Source organism: Blennius ocellaris, assembly GCF_963422515.1.
Source record: "Blennius ocellaris genome assembly, chromosome: 14".
Lineage (NCBI taxonomy): Eukaryota > Metazoa > Chordata > Actinopteri > Blenniiformes > Blenniidae > Blennius > Blennius ocellaris.
The window spans coordinates 25,854,104-25,871,603 of record NC_137663.1 but is presented as its reverse complement, the minus strand read 5'-3'; the positions used below and the strand labels follow the sequence as shown (position 1 = coordinate 25,871,603).

The window sequence follows — 17,500 nt, the reverse complement described above, 5'->3', positions numbered from 1 at the left end:
GTCGGAGGGAAAACTTTCACCAGAACGAGCCGATTAGTATGTGGAGGACGAAAGTTGTTTCTAGTCAACAGGTACAAATGATGCGGATTATACATTTAGACCAAACAGATCATTCTAGTTCAGGAGCCACATGAAGACCAGGAAATAGAAGCAGAATCACCTTTAAATTTAAACTTTTTTTTCCGAGTATAAATGATAAAAATATCTGTATTTCTTCCAAAACCAAACAGTTTAAAGCCAATTTTAATGAAACCTGCAGCAGAATACAAGGAAACGTCCCCCAAAAACTTCTCCTCTCGCTGTTGCATCATGGGAGTTTTTGACAAGGGTAACCTTGATGCTAACGCTAGTTTGATAGCGTTCATGGCAGCATCACGTAAGAAATCTGTTAAAAATATCAATGTTTTCACGCCGACACCACTTTCAACCCTCGACGTGTTTCAGGTCTCAGCGTTCTGCTCGCCACTATTAAGAAAATTTAACGTTTTGATTGAAAAGTCGTTTTACAGGAAGCGGCGTCCGTACTTTGTTTTCTGAAAGAGCTCCAGCCCCGTCATCATGAAGACAGTCGTCTCCCGGAAGTTCCTGTAGTCCTGATGCCACATCTGGCGGGAGACAAACGGTGGTGAGAGTCCAGTCAACCACAATCGCAACCCTCCCCCCCCCCCCACCCCGGATGTTTGGGGCACCACCGCCTCTCACCTCGTACTCGTCCATGTTGACCTCCTCCGGCTTAATTTGGTCCAGTTTGGCACGAGCCACACTCATGATGCTCTTACACCTGCAGAGAGGGAGGGAGAGAGAGAGGGGGGGAGAGAGAGAGAGGGCGGGAGAGAGAGAGAGGGAGAGGGAGAGAGAAGGAGAGAGAGCGAGAGGGGGAGAGAGAGAGAGAGAGGGAGGGAGGGAGAGTGAGAGGGGGAGAGAGAAGGAGAGAGGGAGGAAGAGAGAAGGAGAGAGAGGGAGAGAGAGAGAGAGAGCGAGAGGGGGAGAGAGAGAGAGAGACAGAAAGAGAGGGAGAGAGGGAGAGAGAGAGGGAGGGAGGGAGAGAGAAGGAGAGAGGGAGGAGAGAGAGGGAGAGAGAGAGAGGTAGAGAGACAGAGGTAGAGGGAGAGGAGAGAGAGAGAGGTAGAGAGAGAGAGAGGTAGAGAGAGAGAGGTAGCGGTAGAGAGAGAGAGCGAGAGGGAGGGAGAGAGGTAGAGAGAGAGAGGTAGAGAGAGAGAGGTAGCGGTAGAGAGAGAGAGCGAGAGGGAGGGAGAGAGGTAGAGAGAGAGAGAGAGAGAGAGGCTGGCAGTGAGTCACGGTGAGGCTCCGCCCCCGAGGCCTCGCCGCGGCCTAATGAATCAGTGTTTAGTGCCGGGAGGAGACGGGAGACGTGAGACGCCCCCGGAGGCTCCTATCCAGGCCACGTGAACACATGAATCTAATTATGTCGCTCAAAATAGAGGGGGAGGGAGAAATCAATTCTTCACTCATGAATATGGATCGAGGCCAACGAGCGCAGTCGGGAAGTTTTAAGCGGGAGTAAAGACTCTCGACACCCCCAGCACAGAATTCACCCATTAAAAACAAGTCATTGGTGGACAGGAGTCTCTGCAGAAGGAAGTGAAGCCGGTGAGAGGCTCTGCTGCCCTCTGCTGGACACCACGGGGAACTGCACTCACCCACATGAACATAAACTCCTGCAATTTTATTTTACTTTTGTGATTTAACTTTTTTTTTGTGGTGGTGGTGGGGGTGTTAGAGCATCTGGGATTTTGAATATGATTTGCAATAAATACAAATTAAATAGACAAAATGACATTTTCTTTTGCCGCAAACCCCGTTTCCATGACAACGGTTCGGTTTTCATTTGGAATAAGTTTCACAACGCTTTGAAAACCATGTGACGGCAGAGAAACAGAAGAAAGGTGTGGGTTCTGTTGAAACCACACCTTCCTGTCCCGTCTTTAACGCTTTGGGTCGAAGACTTGTTTGCGTATTTTAATGTCGATTAAAGGTATTAAAGGTTCTGCTGTGTGGCGTGCGGGGGGGGGGGTACCTCTCGTCGAAGGCCAGGTTCCTGTCGGCGAACTGCGTGAGCAGCGTCCTCTCCAGGATCCTCTTGGGCGCCTGGTTCTGGATGAGGTACACCACCACGTGCTGCAGGCGGTAGTCGTTCTCGGGCGCCGTGTCTTCCTGGGCGAAGCGCAGCAGCCGGGCGTACTCCAGCTTGATGGCCTGAACAGAGGACGACCCGTTAGAACCGGGACACTCCAGCTTGATGACAGAGGAGGACCCGTTAGAACCGGGACTCTCCAGCTTGATGGCCTGAACAGAGGACGACCCGTTAGAACCGGGACACAGAGGAGGACCCGTTAGAACCGGGACCCTCCAGCTTGATGGACTGAACAGAGGACGACCCGTTAGAACCGGGACACAGAGGAGGACCCGTTAGAACCGGGACTCTCCAGCTTGATGGCCTGAACAGAGGACGGCCCGTTAGAACCGGGACACAGAAGAGGACCCGTTAGAACCGGGACCCTCCAGCTTGATGGCCTGAACAGAGGGGGACCCGTTAGAACCGGGACACAGAAGAGGACCCGTTAGAACCGGGACCCTCCAGCTTGATGGTCTGAACAGAGGAGGACCCGCTAGAACCGGGACACTCCAGCTTGACGGCCTGAACAGAGGAGGACCCGTTAGAACCGGGACTCTCCAGCTTCATGGCCTGAACAGAGGGGGACCCGTTAGAACCGGGACACAGAAGAGGACCCGTTAGAACCGGGACCCTCCAGCTTGATGGTCTGAACAGAGGAGGACCCGTTAGAACCGGGACACTCCAGCTTGATGGTCTGAACAGAGGAGGACCCGTTAGAACCGGGACACTCCAGCTTGACGGCCTGAACAGAGGGGGACCCGTTAGAACCGGGACACAGAAGAGGACCCGTTAGAACCGGGACACTCCAGCTTGATGGTCTGAACAGAGGAGGACCCGTTAGAACCGGGACCCTCCAGCTTGACGGCCTGAACAGAGGGGGACCCGTTAGAACCGGGACACAGAAGAGGACCCGTTAGAACCGGGACACTCCAGCTTGATGGTCTGAACAGAGGAGGACCCGTTAGAACCGGGACACAGAGGAGGACCCGTTAGAACCGGGACGCCCCCAAAAAAGACCTGCGTGTGATCAAAAGTGGTCGATTCCTTACAACTGGACAAAACTTAAAACTCTTGACATACATGATGAAAATCGGCCAGAAAAAATAACAATCGGAGGAAAAAAAGACGAGATCAAACAACAAAACGATAGAAAAAGAATCATCCTGCCTTAAAAAGCTGGTTTCTGTGTTATTGTCTTTTAAATGTAATCCTCTAAAACATTTTGTTATTCTTATTAGATTAGTTTTTGTTTTGATCCGTTGCTTTTTTATTTAATCTGTCAAAGTAGTTTAACTTTGAAGATGTGTGTCAGAGAGAGAGAGAGAGAGGGGGAGAGAGACACAGAGAGAGAGAGAGAGAGAGAGAGAGAGCGAGAGAGCGAGAGAGAGAGTGTGAGATAGAGGGAGAGAGCAAGAAAGAGACAGAGAGAGAGACAGAGACAGAGAGAGAGAGAAGGAAAGAGCGAGAGAGAGAGGGACAGAGACAGAGAGAGAGAGAGAGAGACAGAGACACAGAGACAGAGAGAGACAGCGAGAGAGTGAGACAGACAGACAGAGAGAGCGAGAGCGAGAGAGAGAGAGAGAGAGGAAGTACCTTGAAGAACGCCGCCTCAGGCCCGTTCTTTTCAAACACGCTGCTGGTTTTGCCAATGGCCATAATAACACCCTGCATACTGGGGGTCATCATCGTCTACCGGGAAGCAGGAACCACGTTATTAAATTATTATTATTTTTTTTTTTAAAACAAAATAGCACATCAGGTCATGAAACCACCACCGTGCTGGGAGCGGCACGCCACCGCTGCCGCCATGCTGCACGCCACTCTGCAGGGCCGTGCGTTGTTAAGCGCCTGAGCGGTGAGTTTAGAGACGGCGAGAGACGAGCAGCAGCTGCAGAGCCGCCAGAGCACAATGCAGATGTTTCTCTACGCTGTAAATTTCTCCACGTGCACCTCAAGGCCACCTCGCAGGTTGGTGTGGATGTTAAAAATGTGGACTTTAGGAGTTAGGGTCTCTGACTTTGTCGGCTTTGTTTGGCTACAGAGCGTCGCCACGGCGTTGCCACGGCGCCACGTGACCTCACACGCGGTCACGGCCGCCTGCCAGGTTAAACTGAGGGCCAAGAGCCTCCACACAGTGATTCACCTCCATCCTGCTTCACACGACGCTTTCAGGTGAAAATTTAAACCTTTCAATGTGTTGTGGTTTCCATGACAACGGCGCCCGGAGTCACTGAAAACGCAACTTTTTTTTTGCAAATTACGATAAAAGCGTCTCCGTGAAAATGGGGGGGGGGGGGGGGGGGGGACTGCGTCTTTTATGAAACTCTGACGGTTCTGCACATGCTCAGTAGAGACAATCAGAACGACGTTTGCCTCCAGAGTGTCATGACTCCCAGACCACATTGTCCTGGGACTTGGTGCTTTTATTTTGACAGTCACCGTAATAACAGTCCAACTTGGTCCGTCTGTCCACTGGAAGGTCTGTGTTCTCACATCGTTTATGTTTATGTTGCTTTCTCAACTCGTGGTCTGGCTGTTAAATTATTAAATATAAATATATTCATTATTATTAAATATAATTAAATTTAAACTAAATATTTTAGTGTTTCCAGGTAAGACTGAAAATGCAATATAAATATATATTAATTATTACTTAAATATAATATTTAAATTTCAAATATTTCAATGTTTCCAGGTAAGACTGAAAATGCAATATAAATATATTACTTAAATATAATATTTAAATTTAAACTGAATATTTCAGTGTTTCCAGGTGAGACTGAAAATGCATTTTCACATGAAACGTCATGTTGTAAGCAGAGTTTTAGTCCGAGGTGGAGGATGGAGACACACACATTTAACATGCACACACACCTTCAGCCACTAAAAACACCCCCCCACCCCCCCCCCCCACACACACACACACGGTGGATTAGCGCCACGGCGTTCCACTAGCGGTCAAGCTGCCGTGGAGTCGAGATGCAGACGGACGAGACTTTTCACACCAGAGAAACGCAGACGAGCCCAACAAAGAGGCGGAGTCACGGTTTCTCCAGCGCGAGGCTCTGGGGGGGGGGGGGGGGGGCGGGGGCGGGGCTACCTCGTCGTCGTACCCCCCCTCCTCCGACTCGATCACGAAGGTGCCCACGTGGGGGATGGCCACCTCCACGGTGCGCTGGCCGGGGGGCTCGTCAGAGGGGGCGGGGTCAGAGGGGGGAGGGGCGGAGGAGGTGGAGGGGGGGCCGCCCGCCTGGACCTCGGGTGTGGGGGGGGCGGGAGGTGGAGGGGACTGCAGAGACAACGGGACAGGTGAAGCAGGACGACGGAGGACTGACGGGAAGACGCGTTGAAGCCGATTCACTCGTTTTTGTTTTGTTTTGTTAAATCAACGGTTAAACCAAACTTCAATCACGTGATCTCCACTTCCAAGAGAAATCTTCACATAACCTACAGATTTATATCTTGTTCTCCAAACTCTCACTAGTCGTTCAGTTGTTTCGTTGATCGTTTCACCGCAGAATCGTTTTGTCGCCCCCTGCTGGTCGTACAACATATTAAACTAGCCAGGCTAGTGGTGTGTCTTTCAATGTCCTGTAGTTGTTGTGTAATTCACAATAAGTAGCCGTCACTCCCAACAAGTCTGCAAACGAACCTCCTGGAACTGTCGGCGCTCCGCAGCGCAGCGGTTTTACTGTGAAAGGAACAGGAAGCTCCCGGCTTCAGACACCAGTTGAGCCGCTGTCATGACCTGCAGCCGCAATTCTACGTTCTTCCTGCCGTTATTCTAGAACAATATAGTTTTGCGAGATCTTGAGATAGTTTTTTTTCTTTTCCCTCCAGGTCCCTTCGGGGGCTCCGGACTTACCAAACCTCGTGGGGGGGAAAAGAACGAAATAGATGCATAACAAAGATTCAAAGGCGGGTTTTGGATCACGGCAGGTTCTAACGTCCTTCTACTGATTCACTCGTTCCGGAGAAATCTGTTGTTGGGGAGGCTCGATAAATCCAGATGTTCTAGGTTGATATATATCGAGTGTGTGTGTGTGTGTGTGTGTGTGTGAGACGCACCGCGCTGAGCAGGGCCTCGGGGCTCCGCCCCCCCTCCAGCTCGGCGGCGGCTCTACAGATCGCTCGCTCCGTCTCCTCCACCAGGTGTTTGGAGTCGCTGGTGGGCGACGGCTGCTCCATGTACTCCGGGTCCTGCTGGGGGGCTGCACACACACACACACACACACACACACACACACACACAGACGCTACGTCACCTTGAAAGTGGATGCAAGCGCCATTTTCTGTCTAAGGTGTGAACGTCAGTTTGATAAAAGGAGGGAAACGACGGGTTTGAAGAGTCACTGTGGTCGTGTTGTTTTCCTGGGAGACGTCCGTCGTTTATGTTGGTTTAAACAGGATGTGAAAGGTTTTATTTTGAAATGCTGAACATTTTTAAAAAAGAAAATTAAAAAAGAAAATGCGATGGCTTAAGATTTCCATACAACTGTTGGATTTCAGACGGTCTGAAAAACAATATGGCAAAATTTTGATTTTTTATTTTTTTTTACATGAATGTTCAAGTTAAGGCTCAAAAAGTGAAACATGTTTATGACGGATGTGAGACTTCTAACTGTGCGTGAGACAATATTCACAATAAAATTCAAGAGACTAAAAAATAAAAAAATAAAAAATAAGATGGAGACAGAGAGAGAAAGCGAGCAAGAGAGAGACAGAGAGAGAGAGACAGAGAGAAAGTACCTAAATGCTGATGGTGGCGGAGCAACACAGTTGTTTGACCGAGTGTGTGTGTGTGTGTGTGTGTGTGCTAAAGCAGGAAGATGAAGCCGATGATCTACTGGAGATGTTCTAAGCCAGGGGTGTCAAACATGCGGCCCGGGGGCCAGAAGCGGCCCTCCAGAGGATCTAATCCGGCCGCCATGTGATTGTTTTTTTTGTTTTTTTTTACTAAAGTATAAATATGAAAACTGACTGAGGCTGATCTAAAAACACTAGATCGGCAAAAATTACATTCAAAACCGCCCTTGGTCAGAATTTAGTAATGCGTCTGTGGAGGTCACATGACGCAACGCCTTTCACAATAAAGGTGTCCAATTTATGTGAAGTGATACTTTAGACACGTAAACTCAAAAAAATGTTTCCAGATGACGACAAATTGTTTTAATCCTGAATAAAAATACGATATCCAGATCCAGGTCACTGAGGGTTTTTGTTTTTTTTGCAAATATAATAATATCTGAATTCCTTTAATATGTATATTTCAGAATAGACTGGCAAATTCTCGCCGTTACAAAAGGATCAAAAGAAGGAAAGATTTGCATTTGTTGTGCTCGTCGTGACCCTGACCTGCGTTGTCTGGAAGGCTGGACTCGATGCTCATGGGCTGAGGGGAGGAAGACGAGGTGGAGGTGCTGGACGCCGCCGCGGCGGCGGCGGCTGCTGCTGCGGCGGCGGCCAGAGCCAGCTTCTCCTGCTGGGCCTTGCGGGCCTGCAGCGTGTCCCACTCCTCCATCTCCTTGTCGAACTGCTCGTTGTCGTCCTTCACGTAGTGCTTCAGGTCCGGGGGCAGCTTGTCCATGCCGCTCAGGATCTGGCCCGTCTCCTTGTCGAACTCCTCTGCAGCAGAGACGCGACAGGAGGATTTTTCATTTGTGTGATTTAAATAAATTTAAAATGTAAAAAAAACACACCATATAAGCACAGGATACATTTAAAGAAGTGAGGAAACATGTGGAGAAACATTCAGACACCATGGAGGGAGTCGTGTCCATTAGAGCGTCCAGTATCATGTACACACTGCAACACCGCCCCCTGCTGGACAAACCGGAAGGACTGGTATTTTCTATTCTTCTGCTTGCTTGCTTTCCTTCCTTCCTTCCTTCCTTCCTTCGCTTGATGTGAAGTGCGACACAAAACAAGGCAGATTGTACTTTATACTCTACTCTAAATTTTTTCTAACTGCATTAAAAAAATAATGTGTACCGTATTTTCTGCCCTATAAGGCGCACCGGGTTATAAGGCGCACCTACATTGATTGACATAATTTACAACTTCATTCATATATAAGGCGCACCGCCCTATAAGGCGCATGGAACAGACCAGTGGTCAGCAACATTTATAGCTCAAAGCCATTAAGTTACATTTTCCATTGCTTCTAACACCCAGAGAGGTGCACACGCTTTATTTTGATAGTCCTACCTGCAGCCTATGCCAGTACCACACTACACACAAAACCTTTTTCACTACTGGTTGACAACTTACAACTACCAGTAATAATAATGATAATAAACTAAACTACGTGAAGTAAGCAACAAAAACACAACACAACACAATTATTACCGACACCACAAACCAAATATAACCCCCAATAATTGCATTTAAAACACCACAAACAGCTGCAATGAATTATGGGAGTTTCTATCGGCTGCACTGAGGAGCTCAGGTTGAATTTGTCGCTGCAAGGCATGATGTCCCATCATGCCTTGCAGCGACAAATTCATGTTTTGTGTTGTTGGAGGTTATTGTGGGTTGTTGTTGGGCTTGGTGTTGTGTTGATTGTGTTTATGCTGTGTTTTTGTTCCCCAGTTTAGGGAGTAATTATTTCATCTAGTTTATTTTGGTTTGTTAGAACGTTGGTGTGCAACCATGAGTGATTAAGGTGTTGTGCGGAGTCTCGTCCGCACTGAAGATCCGGTTGCAAAGTTAGAGTTGTCAAAATAAAAGCTTCTAGTTGTTCAGCTGTCAAATAGCATCCTGGAGTAGAACAATCGTCCATATATAAGGCGCACCGGGCTATAAGGCGCACTGGCAGCTTTTAAGAAAATTTGAGGTATTTAGGTGCGCCTTATAGGGCGGAAAATACGGTAATAAACAGCGTTGATATAATTTGTTGTATTTAATTGTAAATTCTGTACGGCAATATGAATCATATCACCGTATTATGTTCATCAACAATTTACATTAACAATTAAAAAGGAACGACAAATCAACACGCCATGTTTGTTTCGGTCTGACAAGATAATATTAATTCCATATGTAAAAATCTCACGGCCGGAATATGTTGTGAATTTAAAATAAGATTTTATGACATTCTGCCAGCTGTGAACTATCATCACTTGTAAACCTTCCAGTTGTGGGACGGATGGAAGATTTACAATTGTATAATTAAAACAGTTTAAGCTGGAAGAAGGAATTTGAGTGTTTATAGAACTCAATGTGCTCATGTGGGTCATATAATCGTTATTTGGAACTTTCTCACAATCGTCCTCGGCGAGACCAGACTGAACCACCTCATGTAGTTCCTCTGGTGTAAAATCAAACCCCAGACTGGACGTTTGTCCTCCAGACTGGACGTTTGTCCTCGGGTCTCGTACCTTCTATGAGAAACGGCTTCTTGTCGTTGATGTACATGAGGCAGTAGGCGCTGGCGTTGCGGTAGCCGCCGAACGAGTCCCTGACCAGCTCCTCCCAGGACGACTTGGTGACGGAGATGTCGTTGTACTTCATCCAGCAGCGCTGGTGCGGGTCGTAGATGTAGGCCCAGTAGTGGCCGGCGTTGGCCTGGCCCTCGTGGACCAGCACGGCGTGGAGCCGGTACGGCACCTGCGGAAAAACGCGGCCCGGGTCAGAGGAGCGGCGGGTTCGCCGGCTCCACCGCGAGAACGGCGCGCTCGGGCGGCTCACCTGCATCATGGACTTGTCGGAGTACATCAGCTCGATGGTTCTGTGGATTCTGGTGATGCTGCCCTGCAGATCTGGTGAGACGAAGAGCCACACGTTTACCCACTGCTCCGCCCCTTTTTTGCGCCCTGACGGACGCCGGCTGAGAGGCAGACGTACCGCGGGTGTCGTTCTCCACCTCGCTCCGCCAGCGATGCAGGCAGCTCTCCAGCACCCGCAGCTCCTCCTCCGTGATGTGGCGCGGGGCCGGGTGCATGGGCAGGTCGGGGGGCAGCCGGGACTGGGTGAAGGGCTTGTGGATGGGCACCCTCTGCTGCTGGGCTGCAGCGGGAGCCGCCGTGGGGCCGGGGGCGGGGCCGGAGGTCTCCGGCGGGGGCGAGGGGTCCGGCTCGGCTGTGCTGCGGCGTGGAAACGGGAAGAAAACCGTCAAGCGGATAAAAAAAAACAAAAAAAAACGACGACTCTAAAGGCTGCGTCTCAATTCTCCCCCTTAGCCCTTCATCTTAACCCTTTGAATTGCACGTTCACGAGAGTCTGAGGGGTGAGGGGAAGGGCTGTTCACCCCTCGAAACAAAGTTTTACAGATGCACACTTTAAACAGAGGGGTAGGAGGACACGGCGCCGAAGGACTCGCATTTCACATCTATACGCTTCTAAAGTTCTATAAACCTGTTGTGTTTTTTACAAGTAAGAACGGCAGTAGCGTTGCCGTCTGCAGCTTCCGTGTGTATTTGTTTGGTAGAGACCGTGTTTATAACATTTTATTATTACACTGAAGAGTTCCAAAGTCCTCTAATGTGGGTGTTTTGAAAACAGGGACCCCCGAGCAAACAAGGAAGCTCCTCCGCTTTCACATGGTGAATGAGGAAATATTTCTGAAGTCCAAATACAAAAACGTATGCAATCCATGTCTCCGTCTATTTCTTCGCCTTGATGTGGGAAAGGTGGAAAACGAAACAAAGCAGCGAAGCTGCTGCAACACGTTGAATTTGGGACGGCATGACGACGCTCCTGCTGGAAAATCAACAAATATTCGTGGCTCAGCTCTGCTGATATGATGGCGCCGTTATATGATGTCACAACTGTGAGACGGAGCGAGAGGGGCGGGGCTGAGCAGAGGGGGAGGGGTGTCCCAAATCTAAGGGCTGAAACTGCCTTTGCCCTCGTTTTGGAGGCGGAGGGCTAAGGGGCAGGCGGAGGGCTAAGGGGGAGGCGGAGGGCTAAGGGGTAGGCGGAGGGCTAAGGGGGAGGCGGAGGGCTAAGGGGGAGGCGGAGGGCTAAGGGGGAGGCGGAGGGCTAAGGGGGAGGTGGAGGGCTAAGGGGGAGGCGTAGAGCTAAGGAGTAGGCGGAGGGCTAAGGGGTAGGCGGAGGGGTAAGAGCAGAATTGGGATTGGGCCTTAAGGTTAAATACCGTATCCCCTCTCCTGCTGGGGCTTGCCTTGCTAGGGGCAACTGTTGTCCCGTTGTGCCACCGGGGGGCGCCGACGTGTCGATGTCTTCTACCGGCGAGGTGCACACGGGCTTGCTGGAGGCGAACTCCATGGCGTACTGGAGGACGTCGGCCAGAGGGAACCTCTTGGGACCGGAGCCATAACTCAGATACCTGCGACAGATCGGGGGGGGGGAGGGGGGGGGGAGAGAGCGAGTGTCACCGGGAGGTAAATAAGAGAGGACAGAGTGAGAAACGACTCTCTGCAGCCAGTCGGAGCCGTGGTGACCTTGGGCTCAACGTCGGGGACAGGCGTACCTCTCCAGTCGCTGCTGCAGCAGCGTCAGGTGCTCCTTCAGCCGCCGGATCTCCTCCCTCTTGATCCGGGTGATTTCTCTGTTCCGGTCCATGTATCTGACGACAAACAGCACAGTGAGATCCCGACTCACGCGACAGCTCCCCCCCCCCCCCCCCCCCCCAACCCGGTGACGAGGCGTCCCCCCCCCGTCACCTGTCCATGTAGAGCATGGAGGGGAACTCCAGCTTGTTGTGGATCTTCTCGGGTCGGCCCAGCGCCTGGTTGAACTCGAACCGGGAGAGTTCGAAGGTCAAGACGGGGGGGAGCTCCGTGAACCAGTGCTGGGAGACACAAGCAGTTAGAGGTTATCTCACAACGCCTGACGGAGTTCGGCTGTAATGCGTCGGTAACGGACAATTTCAGAGCTGCTTGGGAAATGCGTGTACAAGTTTTTATGAAAATCGAGCAAAAACCTTTACTAATTCTATTCTTGAACATTGAGGAACTCTAAAGGATCAATTCGGTGCCACTTTTCCTTTTAGTGCAGTTTAAATCTTTTGCTTCTTACTCGTTGCCAGTTGGTGTGTGTGCTCAACTAAAACGGTTTATGAAATCTGCAAAAGAAAAAAACCTACGACTCAGCAGAAAAGTGGAGCTTTGTGGACACTGTGTGAAGTCGTCCTCGTGCTCAGCACTTGGTTCTACCGGGGTTCTGTGAAAGCGCTTCATGAATAAAGACGGTAAGACGACGGTCCTCAGTACTGCTGCAGAACAACCACATTTCTACTACGAGCTTCTCTTCGCCATAGAGAAACACGGTATTTTTTTAAAAAAAAACACAGAGCGACGGCAAAGAAATGCAGAACCACTGACTCATTGCCAGTTTTGACAAACGCCACAGCTTCAAAATCTAAATAATGCTGTTGACAGTTAAAAAGTACATTTTTGGAGAGGATCCACGACGGCCCGATTGTCTCGTCTCGCCACGATGCTTTCAGCAAATCTCACACGAGGACCATGGCCAGAACTACGTGGACGCTAAAACTACTAGCCGTTTTATTAAATCGCACAAATTTAAAACTGGATGTATTTTAAGTGCAGTAGATAACAGTACGGAGGACGTCACCCCAGAGTGAATCCACGTTCTTCAGACGTCAATGATCAAATCCACCAAACAAGGTATTGAGACGCCGCTCGTCACGCAAACGCATGTTCTTTACAAATGTGGAAAAGAAAGCAGGCATTTCCATAGAACGGTATTTTTAGTTTAGGTGAAGAGAACCTGCTGTTCCGAGTCCATATTTAATCCACAGATTATCTGTTGAACACGTTGAATACGTGCTGCCTGTAAAAGAACATGTGACGTCGCCTACGACCGTCTGGTTGTTCTGTTTCTATGTCTTTAGTTCACGTGTCGAGGCTTATTGGAGGTGAAGCATTACTGAATGCCGACTACGGTGAAACACTGAAATTGAGCTTCAGAGTTTTAAAGTCACGTTTTAACTGGTTTGCACGATTTATTTTCTTACTAAATCTATTGTTTGTGAGACACGTTGAGTAGAATCTTGGTAAATTTGGTGTTTTGCTCTTGAGCCATCTAAACCAGTGTTTTTCAACCTTTTTTGAGCCGAGACACATTTTTGTCTTTGGAAGAATCTGGAGCCACACCACCACCCGAAAATGTTAAAATGTGAAACTCTGTAGCCTCTATTAACAATATAAAGTCTTTCTCATCAAAGTTTTATCAACAGGAATCAAATAAATACAGAAAAAAGTATTTCGCAATTTCTTTTTTTTTTAACTGTGACTCCCTCAGTGTGAAACCTGGACCTGATGGATGAAGAGCTGAGATCCTGGTTTTCAAAAACTTCTCCATCACTGTCACTGACACAGTACTTTGATACAAGATGGTAGCAGGAGGTGGAGATGAACCACACTGACGTCTGTCACTTTACATTTCACCGGCAAAGTTCTGTGCTGCCCTCTAGTGGTGAAGAGTATTTATACATGATTACTCTGCAACACACTGTCGCTGTGAGAGCAAAGGTTTTTTATAAAAAAATGTGAAATTGGATAATTTCCCACGGCTCAGCTGACGAGATCTGGAGGAAACACCAGCGGTTGAAAAACACCGTCCTAGACGGTCTGATCACGCAGGAGTCGGAACTATGGAATAAAAACTAACGTACATTTCCCAATTTCGCCACGACCCAGCCGCTCGGTTTCCATGGAAACGTCTGCGGCGCGGCGCGGCGCGGGTCTCACCTCTTGTCCGGACCTGGCCGAGTTCTCGGCCGAGTGCAGCGACTCGATCTCGCCCTCGATCATGGCCGCCTCCAGACACTCGTGGAGGTCCTTGAAGCCGTTGACCTGCAGCGGGTACTGGCCGAACATCTCCGTGTTCTCGAACTTCTTCCCTGCGGAGCCAAACGAGGCGGCGCCGTTAAAACCCGGCTCCTTCTGTGCAATACTTTATAATGTGCAATATATTTATTTCCCCGTAAATTACACACAACATACCGTATGGTTCTCAGGACTGGACTCCTTTACACCCCCACCCTCCTTCTTGCACTATGTTCCTTACTATGTTTTTTTACATATTCTAATCTCTTTTTTTTCTTTTTTCTTAATATGTTTCTTACATATTATGTACACTGTTACTGGAGTTGTTTTTAATCTCATTGTACCTGGTATAATGACAATAAAAGGCATTCTATTCTATTCACATCAGGGGATTTTAAACTTCCTTTGAACAGAGATTTGTTTTTAAAAAGAGATTGATTTTATCAGTTTATTTGGTATCATTTACCCAAGAGTGGGTTTATTTGTCCAACAGTGCAGTGGAAATATTGAGAATACACATTGCTGTTTAACAGATGAACATCAGAAACTGTCCTAATAATTCCATTAGCTACGATCAGGCACATTTAAAGAAAAGCTTAAACTTTTGTCGTATTTGTAGAAAAGTCATTGTGCCTTTCTGACAAGATGCATAAGAAATAACTTCCCAAATCGTCGGTGATGAGGTGGATTAAAGGTAATTAAGATGAATTAAAAGCGTAACGGTTGAAGTACCTCAGTAACAGAACTCTACACTTACAATTGATCACAATTTAGATGCCCAACGCAGCCTTGATCTGTACGTTCTCACCATTTCAAGCCCTTATTTTATCAACACTGGCCACGATCGTTGCGATCGGGACACTAGAATGTGGTTTGTGTTCGGGGGAAACTGGTGCAGTGGAGGCAGAGGAGCTCAGCCGGGACGCATTTCACACTCGTGTGCATCCGGCCTGATTTTCACTTGTTCAGCAGTCACTCACTCATCAGAGCTACTTAAAAAGCTGCACCGAGCTCCAACTGCTGAGGAAGAACCATCCAAAAAACTGGGGGGAGGAGGTAGAGGGGGGGGGGGGGGCAGCGGACATGCAGATGAGGCATTAAGGTCATTTTATGAGCAGCAGAGTCCACCGGCCCAGCTTTCGGTGGCTTTGGGCCAGTATTGTCATGCATAATAAGCGCAATGTCAATCAGCCGTCAAGGTCTCGCACGATCAATGCAAACCGCTCGCTCCTCTTTTTTTTTTTTCCTTTTTGCATAGACCACATCTCATTAAGGCAAGGTCACCTTTCATTACTCGGGGCAAGGGCTCGCTGGCGTTCCGGCAGCTCCAATCAGGCCGCGCTAACGCTTTACTCCTCTCAGATTATTATTGTTATTACTGATATATATATATATATTGTTATTTTATTGCTACCATATTGTTATTGTTATATTATTGCTACCATTATTCGTAGTACTATACACGAGTATTATACACCACTACACATTGTTATTATCTGTATTATTGTTATTATTATTATAATATAATACCTACTTCTAATGGCTCTGCCACTGCACCTTACTATTTATTTATCTTGCTTTTATCTCCTGCTTATTTCTAAGTGCCCATGTTCCGTTCTGTGTTTTACTTTATGTCTTATACCCACATATTTTCATTTTTTACTTTTATTTCTATTCTATTGTATTTTATAATATTCGTATGTACCAGATTGCTGCAACAAGACAATTTCCCTTCGGGGATGAATAAAGTAATTATCTATCTATCTATTTTCTGGCCGCCCTCCTGCTTAACTCTCTTTTTCAGTTGGAATTAAAAAAACTTGGCCTCACCTTCCAGGACGCCGACGGCGAGGAAGCGGCCGTAGAAGAGCTCCACCATGGGGTTTTTTGGCTTCTCGCCCTCCCTGGGGAAAGAAAGAGCCGGCGTGGAAGTGAGTCAGAGGAGTCAGAGGAGTCGTACTCCCGAGGGTTCCAGCTCACCTGTCCTCCTCGGCCTTCATCTGGAAGGCGTCTTCCAGCCAGTCCAGCAGCTTGTGCGTGAACTCGCTCACGTCCTGCTGTTGGGACACACACATTTACACACGTTTTATTTATTTGTTTTTATTAAAAAAAGACATTTTTAAATACATTACAGTCATTCCAATGTAGTTTTATAGAGAAAATAGAAAAGCCCAACATATCCACATGAGCAAGCAGGTGTGTTTGCGACTGTGTAAAAGAAAAACTTTGTAGAAACCAGAGTCAGAGGTGGAGGAATTCTGAGGACCGGTGGAGGTGAAAGGATGGAGGAGAGGAGAGGAAAGACAGAGAGATAGACTGGGTGGGGAGAAACATACAATACCCTTGTTAGTGCTACATACATTTTTCTTTTTTTTCATTATAACACAATAATCACAGTGATCTAAATATTTTCCAACTGCCGTGAGATTAAACCAGCCTGAGCAACAACGGAGCAAAAACCAAAATAATCACAACAATGATCGCAAAGACAAAAACAAAAGGACAAAACAAACAACAAAAACAACAACATGATTTTGATAATTGACAGAACAAATAGCAGAAAATAAGAAAAATCAGCAGTAAATCTCATCGATGAGGAGTGGAAGTGTGTGTGTGTGTGTGTGGTTTGTCCTCTGGATGTGAATGGAACTGTTGTGGGGGGGGGCGAGGCCACTCCGGTACCCAGCAGCCCACGCATTTACACACTTAACACACAAAAGGCAGCCAATCAGTCAAATGGCCGTCGTCCGCGGATCCTGACTCGGGGGGGTGGGGGGGGGGGGGGGGGGTCGGTGAAACGGCTCACAGGCTGAACTTCAAAGACGACCCGCCGGCCCCCAGGCCGCCCTGTCATACGCATCAACGTGCCCAGTAATGCAGGTCAGGGTCTCCAACAACCTGACTGCCTCACAGAGGGGAGACATGACGGATGAGCCCGGAGGTCTGGAGGCCCGACCCCCCCGACCCCCGACCCCCCGACCCTCCAACCTCCGTTAACCTCGGCGGCGAGGCGGCTCAGTGCAGACGGCTTACGTGAAGCCGGGGTTTTGGTATAATTGACATGCTTGAGCCACAATAAAGGGCGAGAGCACAACGCGGCTAATTGATGGTCAATATCATTTTTTTCCCCCCGCCGGCGTGCCGCTGAGGGAACGATGCGGGTTTGATGATTGATCGTCAATAGCTCAGAGAGGTTAACCGTCGGGGAGTCAATACGGCTGAGTCAGCAGAACAAGTGAGAGATGGAGCTTATTGGTGACGGAGGATTAAATGTTCCCATTATGTGCAAACACTCTGACTCGTGTTCAACAACAGAATGAATCACACCAGGAAACGGATATTTGCAGAGAAATTACTCAGGATTACCCGGGTTAGATGGAAAAAAACAACAAAAAAAAACCCCCAGCATGAAGCAGAGAAACAAGGAAGCTCTGGATATTTTTAGTCTCGGGGAGAATCACAAACCTTCAGTGACGACGAGACAAGAGGTTTTCTACTCAATCCCGCCCAAGCAGGAGCAAAAAGTTCAGGCAGTGAGGCAAACCAGCACAACTAATAAATACCTGGAAGTGGATATTGATTTGGGACCCATTAAATCTCAGGG

The 17,500-nt window shown here is 48.3% G+C and overlaps 1 protein-coding gene across 1 annotated transcript in view; it reads right to left on the bottom strand.

Moving 5' to 3' along the window:
* The window catches only part of usp25 (ubiquitin specific peptidase 25), a 41,540-nt gene that overhangs the window by 6,164 nt on the left and 17,876 nt on the right, over positions 1-17,500 (bottom strand). The window contains 16 exon segments of the mRNA XM_080508907.1: positions 526-605; positions 703-781; positions 2,039-2,217; positions 3,731-3,826; positions 5,238-5,426; positions 6,206-6,348; positions 7,493-7,762; positions 9,520-9,748; positions 9,830-9,900; positions 9,986-10,224; positions 11,238-11,429; positions 11,574-11,669; positions 11,767-11,894; positions 13,819-13,970; positions 15,727-15,800; positions 15,877-15,953. Coding sequence (XP_080365033.1) covers positions 526-605; positions 703-781; positions 2,039-2,217; positions 3,731-3,826; positions 5,238-5,426; positions 6,206-6,348; positions 7,493-7,762; positions 9,520-9,748; positions 9,830-9,900; positions 9,986-10,224; positions 11,238-11,429; positions 11,574-11,669; positions 11,767-11,894; positions 13,819-13,970; positions 15,727-15,800; positions 15,877-15,953 — 2,294 coding nt within the window.